This window comes from Pocillopora damicornis, chromosome 11, assembly GCF_964200805.1.
Source record: "Pocillopora damicornis chromosome 11, jaPocDami1.2, whole genome shotgun sequence".
NCBI classification, from domain to species: domain Eukaryota; kingdom Metazoa; phylum Cnidaria; class Anthozoa; order Scleractinia; family Pocilloporidae; genus Pocillopora; species Pocillopora damicornis.
The window spans coordinates 7,650,543-7,657,729 of NC_142680.1; the positions used below are offsets into that span (position 1 = coordinate 7,650,543).

At 38.5% G+C, this 7,187-nt stretch overlaps 1 protein-coding gene across 1 annotated transcript; it reads left to right on the forward strand.

The window, feature by feature from the left end:
* Positions 1 to 694: 694 nt before the first annotated feature.
* LOC113673246 (uncharacterized) lies at positions 695 to 5,949 on the forward strand. The gene is made up of 3 exons (XM_089187555.1): positions 695 to 897; positions 2,679 to 2,996; positions 3,524 to 5,949. The coding sequence occupies exons 1-3, from the start codon at positions 822 to 824 to the stop codon at positions 4,759 to 4,761; spliced, it is 1,632 nt and encodes a 543-aa protein (XP_089043681.1). The 5' UTR covers positions 695 to 821; the 3' UTR covers positions 4,762 to 5,949.
* Positions 5,950 to 7,187: the final 1,238 nt, after the last annotated feature.

Below are 7,187 nucleotides of genomic sequence, written 5' to 3' on the forward strand. Positions count from 1 at the left end.
AGAGTGAAAGAAACCACAAAAAAATAACCTTGGTAAGATGTAGGATGAATATAAACCAAGAACGAAAGGCAAAGATAGAGGATGGAAGGATGAAGGGTGTACGCTCGAGACGTCAGCTGTAGAAACTCTTTTCGGTAGTCAACTTACATAAGCAACTCACTCGATTAAAAGTATAACTATAAATGGTTGAAAAGGATTGAGATGGATGACAAATAAAGAACCCAGAATTTTTTGAAAGCTAAAAATTTTTAAGCTCCTATTAAACCTTCCTCTTCATGTTCTGTCGAGGCTGCGACATCTGTGTTTGAACAGCTGTGAAACTAAAATAGATAATTGACAAATGATACCATCTCATATCAGGGATAAAGGGAAAGTGTGTTACGTAATCAGCAAGTTTTTGTTATCATATCGATTAAACAGCTTTTATGATATTGTATTACAATCGAACTGAATGAATAATCTCGCTGTTTTGACACGAAGACTGAAAAGAGCTGTCTGATTACCTCTGTTATGTCTATTTTCTATGCGAGAGAAATAAATGTCAAATCGTTCATGGCTAAAAAAGGTGTATGAAACGTGCTCGCTTCAGAACAACTTCTGACTGAGCGAAATATCGAACCTCTCAATATTGAGTAGGATTAGAAGACACTTTTCATATGCAAAATTATGTAGATGCTGGAGACCTCTGCCGATCATTATAGACAGTTTGTTAGTCTGGGACATATATTTATACTTTTCACGCGTCATGTAGTGCGCAAAACTCTGGCTAATATAAAAATATTATTGTGCACTTCTAACCCCGAGCAACGAGAGGACACATCATGGCAGCCGGTAGTGTTTTCGACGTTCGTTTATTTCCATGTTTGTGGATTATTGTTCATCTCGCAGCAGCAAACGGTGAGATCACAGAAAAGCTATCATTTTCATCAATTGCTTTTAAGAGGAAATGCAATTTTAAGCGCATAATGCTGATGAAACGAAGTGCTTTAATTATTATATTGATTAGAAATTAACTCGACAAGCTTGCTTTCGTAGGAGATCGATGGAAACTGAAGTCAGAAGTTCTGTATGACACACGATTCACTTCATAAAGTAGTCTGAACACGTTATCATACTAATTGTGATTTGTTCGAGAGGAAAAGAAGCGAATTTATCTTTTTTCAAAATAAGTTTGCAGATTATGTCGTTCAAGCAGATCAAGCGGTTTTATCGTTTAATTGGACACCGGGCGAGTGCATGATAAACAAATTGAAACGTTAACGAGCTGATTGCTGTGGATTAAGTTGTCATTTAATCTATTCTGTTCAAAATGTGTTGCCGGTGAAATATTTTCACTCAAGACTAAAACTTAAAACCAATCGATAAATTGTGAAATAAAATATCAAAGATATTAGTGTTTCAAAGAGCCTGTTCCGTGTTTTACAACCAATGTATGGCGTAAAATAAAGCTAGTGTTGGACACATCAAATCAGAATTTCCGGTTTCATTATTAAAATGTTTTAAAAGGTTATAAGAAACAAAAGACCTATGGCCAAGTTCGAAACGCAAGGCGTCTTGTCGATAGTCATTCGATATTTCTGTCAGATTTGAATTCACAAATTCCCATTTATACTGGCTGAAGAGCACGATCAACTTTACATAAGCAGAAAGTTCCGTATCTTTCAAAAATCAGACACGTTTTCATTTTCAACTGCGATAAGTTTAGAATTCATCATGATAAGTTTTTTTTCCATAAGCAAAACATTGCTAAGAACATCATGGCCTTAAGTTCAATTTCTTGAAATGACCTAATTGAAAATATTGCTACAATCTTTACAGGAACTCTTATGCCTGGCGTATGCTGGTTTCGTCACGAATTTGACATAAACATAATGCAAAACAAGGAAAAACTACCTAGAAACAAGTCTAACCACAGTTTTTGGGATTAACACACATCGCTACAGACGGATTAAATTTAAGGTCATGCGGGACTGGACTTAAAGTTGTCAGAATTTAATAAGGACGACGAGTTGGGAAATGAAATGTTAAACATCATAGTTATATTTTTGCTTGAATACCAAATACTAATTATTCAAAATTAGGATATATTATACAGGCACCGGTTGTTCGAAGCTTAGCTCACGTTATCCACTGGATAAACCTCTATTCGTTGAATAACGCTATACGTTTTCTCTCACCTATCCGCCGGATGGCGGTTTATCCGTTGGATGGCGTTATCTGCCCTTTATGACGACTTGGCCAAGGTGAATAGTGCTTTACGAGCAGATTGGTTAGTTCGAGAATATTTACCACCGGGCAGGCGAAGAGACAAAATCGTGTATCGAGTATTTAATTTCCAACCATTGCTCGGCTCATTGACGGAAATAAATAAATTTTTGGTCTCTGTGAGGTACGTACTAAAACAATGATTCACCTCTGTGTCGTTTCAAGTGATGAATATTCACCTCCGGTTCGGTAAATAATTGTTAATCATATGTCTCACAAACATCAACCGTGCCAGTATTACTTAACACTATCATGCTACGAACAGTGATTCTCAATAGGCATAAATCATTCCGAAAGTTGGCAGCCAAGCAGTCGGTCAGTAAGTCAGTTGGTCAAAGGTCATTCAATTAGTCAGTCAGTTTTTTGGCACTCTAACTTCTAAACCTAACACAATATTTTCTTTTTTCAAACAGAGAGGCTTTCGTTGGACACAAATCTAACACGAAAAGAAATCACCACCATCTTGAGACGTCCCGTCAATCTTGGATGCTACGTGAACAAAAAAAACTATGCTAAGTCTTCGCAGACTGAGGCCTCGTCTATTTTTAGCTATGTCTGGTTAAAGGAAAACAAAATCATAACCCAAATCAACAACTCAAGTGATCGTGCCAGTGTCTTAGTTGTAACTCCAAAAGACGATTCAGATTTTGGCACCTACCGGTGTAACGTCACAAATGGTGTCTCTAGAACTCAATGTAGTATTGAACTGAAGCGAGGATGGACAAAGATGGGTTAGTTTCATGCATTCATGCTTAGCTTTATCACTCTCAAAGTTATTAATCATTTGAACTACCACCTAGAAAGTGTGATTTTCAATTTGATTATGTTAAAAAGCCTTGAAAAATACTAAAAAACTCCTACAGCATCATAACTTAACTCTTAAAAAACCATATCCAGTGAGAATTATCAAAAATTAGGACACGTATGGTGAGTTCAGTCTAGAAACTGATTGCTTGGGTCGTGCCACATTTTTCCAGGAAACGATAATTTGGATCCGCGGTATTTTCTTTCTAGAAAACCATTCCACCCATAACTGCACACCCATACACATCTTTTGGGACACCAACTGCCTCCTCTGCCCCTCTCAATGTTAGTATGCAACATGGCGTAGATACATTGATAATTAACAAAATTTGTAGATGAGCAGGGCGATAGAACATAGACGTTGTTCTGAAGAAGTTTCCCTGATAATTATGTGTAGGAGTGCCAAGTTATCCTAGGATACCCTAATTCTTATACGCGTTTATTTACTTTCCAGAAAGCGTTCCTCTCACGACTGGGTGTGTAAACATTTCGCTATTGATGCCAGTGTTAGCAGTTGCCGTATTGTCATTGTTGTTAGTCATTCATCTTTTGATAAAAAAGAAGAACACTAAGAAAGCTGCACCAGAAACTTCGGAGCAGGAGTTTGAACGACACAACAAAACGTCGGTTACCCATCCTCATGCCCAACAACGCATGGAAACGAGAAGATTATCAAGGGATCTTCTTTACAATAGCTTTGCAGATGGAGAATCAAACACAAAAGAGTCAAAACCAGAGGTGGTATCGGTCGAAATGCACGTCGGAGGAGAATTTCATAGCACGCCTAACGGCAGACTAGGATCAGCTGGTAACCTCAGACGGGAGCGACCGAAAGGCTTTTACAACAAATCCTTGCGAAACGTATCGCATGTTTCAGAGGATGGAGAAACAACTCCGAAGGACATCGGATTTTATAATGCAAATTTCAAAAACGAGTCTATAGATAGCGGTCTCGACTATTCCCGCACGGTCTCACCAAACACGAGCTTCGACGAAACCTCCTTGGCTGACGAGAGCATAGTAAAAGGATATTACAATAAAACATTTAAAAACAACTCCACGGAAGATGATGGTGCTGATGATGTCTTTGCCAAAAAAAGCGAAGAGCTGACGGTGGCAGATAAATCAAAGAGTGGTAAGGCGATGGGATTCTATAACAAAACATTTCATTCCGAATCCATGGACCTCACTGATAATGCAAGTGATGGTGCCTGCGCATCGGTTTCGAGTGGTTCCGCGGTAGGTGAGGCTGGAGATAAAACAGCGCAACCCAAAGCGTTGACCGACGTATTCCCAAAGCGGGAAGAGGAAATGACAGTTGCTGACAAGTCAAAAAGTGGAAAAGCCATGGGATTCTTCAACAAAACCTTTCATTCCGACTCCATCGACGCCTCAGATGGTGATGACGATGGGGTCCTTGCGGCAGAATCAGGTAACCCAACAAGCAGCAAGACTGAAGATGACAAAGTAGACACATCTAATGCTGTATCTGACGTCTTGACAGTCGCTGAAAAGTCTAAGAGTGGAAAAGCGATGGGATTCTTTAACAAAACGTTCCACGAATCTGTGGATATCCCAGACGACGATAATGATGGTACCGGCGTGTCAGAATCAGCAATCAGTGTCAATCATCCAGCGGAATGCGAGTCAAAGGAGGAACCTCATGTGTCCGAGGAAGACACTTACTTCTGAGAGAAGACATTTTGAAATATTGAGGAACTGTAGGTGTAATTTTTTTCATTTTCTTGACCCTATTTTGATTAAGATGATACTCGTTCCAATTTTCGCTCTCCTTAACAATCCATTGTGCATAGCTGACTACTTTTCGTTATTGAGAGAGCTTCCATACTGTGATAATTAAGGTGAGAAACCCACTTGTATATATATATATATATATTTAACTGCAGACAGTACTGTTTCGGCCTTCTGGGCCTCATCAGTGCAGTGCTGATGCTAGGATGGAGGAAAGACTATATATAGCCACCTCAAGTGATCTCACATATGTGGGATCATCTATGTATCTTTTAGCTTCATTTTTATCATTTAAAAACTGACTGTTTCGTCTGTCATTGATTGTAACAAATGACATAAAATCTTAAGCGTTAAAAACGTATGGAGGTAGGAAATTACGGTATGTGAGAAAAAATGAGGTTGGAGCTGGACGTCTAAATTTTCGACGGTGTTATCACCTTCGTCGGTGGAACCTGATTTTCTGTTCGTGAGCCCGTTTTCAAAAGTGCCAATAACAGCTCGTAAGGAAGAGCTCTTTTCCTGTTTGACACCTTCAAAATAGATACATTAGAGACAAATCATCTGTTTATCGCGGAGGGGGGGGGATTTAGGGGGGATAGCACGGTTTCAGGGGAGACGGGGGAGGGGGTTCAGTTGTCGCCAAGGGAATATAGAGGAGGAACTACAGAAAATTGACTGCAAATCAACTAGGGGGGAGGGGGTTTGAGATAAATTTCATCTTGACACTTCTAAAATGCTCCGACCTCCTAATTGATATTTATCTTTATTCTCATCACGTCTGCTTGATATTGTATTGTTATTGTAAGAAGTTCAGTCTTCCTTACAATATAAAAAGGGGCACTACAAAAAATTGACTGCCAATGCGGAAGGTTAATTAGCATATCACAGATCCTTCGGGAGGATTGTATTAATCTTATTCCTACCCAAACAAAATACTCAAACTCCTCTTCCCTGATTGATATTAATTAACCGGGCTCTGAGTGTAAAAGTATGTAAGTGTGAACGTATACGTGGGATTTTTCTAAAACGTCAAGAATTTTAGAATTCCCTGTGTAACCATTGCTTCAAAGAAAATGAAGAAATGTATAAAATAATAATAAGCAAATGCCAATAATGTTGGCATTTAGATGGAGTGAGTATTTTCAGTTATGTTACAGTTATAAATATGTCAATATTTTAAGTAACGCCAGATTTGATATTAATGCTGGTCTTGTATGTATTGTTAATGTAAAAATTACATTAAATAAAAAAAACCCTAACTTGCAATCCCTTATGGCTTGGAACTTTTTAGTTCTCACCTGATAACGCTGCATTGAGGACGAAAGACAAAATTATCCAAATATGTAGAGATATGAAATTTAAATTGGTAGTTGGCGATTAATTGATTGGTTTTCTCAGGCTCCTGGTTTTCTACGATAACTTACAACCCTTATAACCAGTGTTTGAAAATTTTCGCAATAAAGAAAATAGGACGAAGGAAAGTGTTGTCCTTTTTATCTTCCACTATTCACAGTCAATCCTTCAACCCTACGAGAGATTACAAGAAACTTTTCCTGACATTAAAAATAAATTTTCATCAGTCTGGGTATGAGCAGACCAAAGAAGAGCGCGGAGCAAACTCCTGTTCCTATCGTAACCAATAGGCCATTTTACAGTTGTGTACTTAGTTGCCAAGCCTCTGATTTGGAGTAAGGCTGAAGGTGACCTTGCCGTGATAGAGACCAGTATCTAGTTAGCATGATAACAAAGTAATTTGCATTTGAAAAGCTGCAAGGTTTGTATCATAACAAGGTCACCCTTAGCCTCATTCTTGTTGAAAGGCTTGGCAACCAAGCACACAACTGTAAAATGTAATATTCAAACAAACGAAAATATCAACAATTTACGGCGTCATCTCACATAAGGGATGGACGTGCTAAAAAAAAACCAACAACAACAACAAAAAAAACAACAACCAAAAAAAAACTGGGCTTGCCAAAATCAAAAATTTCTCGAAGACTTCCGCAAGTTTTCTCTGTCGACGATGTGTTCTTTGGTAATGCCCCACAGTGTAATAAGCTGTGGCGTTATCTCCTAATTCAGTTCTTTTACCACAATTATCACCACCCAGGTCTTGCGTACCCAATTCATCTCCTTCGACCAGAAAACTTCAAAAATTTCAGCAGCAGCGCAGATGTCTACTGTTTTCAAATGGCCTTCAACATTTTCAATTTCCTCAATGAGTGTTTTACATGTAAATGATTACAACTAGTGCTAACCTTCACCTTCTCACTGTTGACAGAACTGCATTGCCAGGAAAGTGGCATAAGGATATTTAAGAGACGCGGTTTAAATTAATTTTTTTCTCTCTCTCTCTCGAAGGTTGC

Coding starts and splice junctions, on each gene's coding strand:
- LOC113673246 (XM_089187555.1), top strand. CDS start 822: ATGGCAGCCGGTAGTGTTTTCGACGTTCGTTTATTTCCATGTTTGTGG. Junction 898..2,678: donor TCATCTCGCAGCAGCAAACG/GTGAGATCACAG, acceptor TTTTTCAAACAG/AGAGGCTTTCGTTGGACACA. Junction 2,997..3,523: donor GCGAGGATGGACAAAGATGG/GTTAGTTTCATG, acceptor TTTACTTTCCAG/AAAGCGTTCCTCTCACGACT.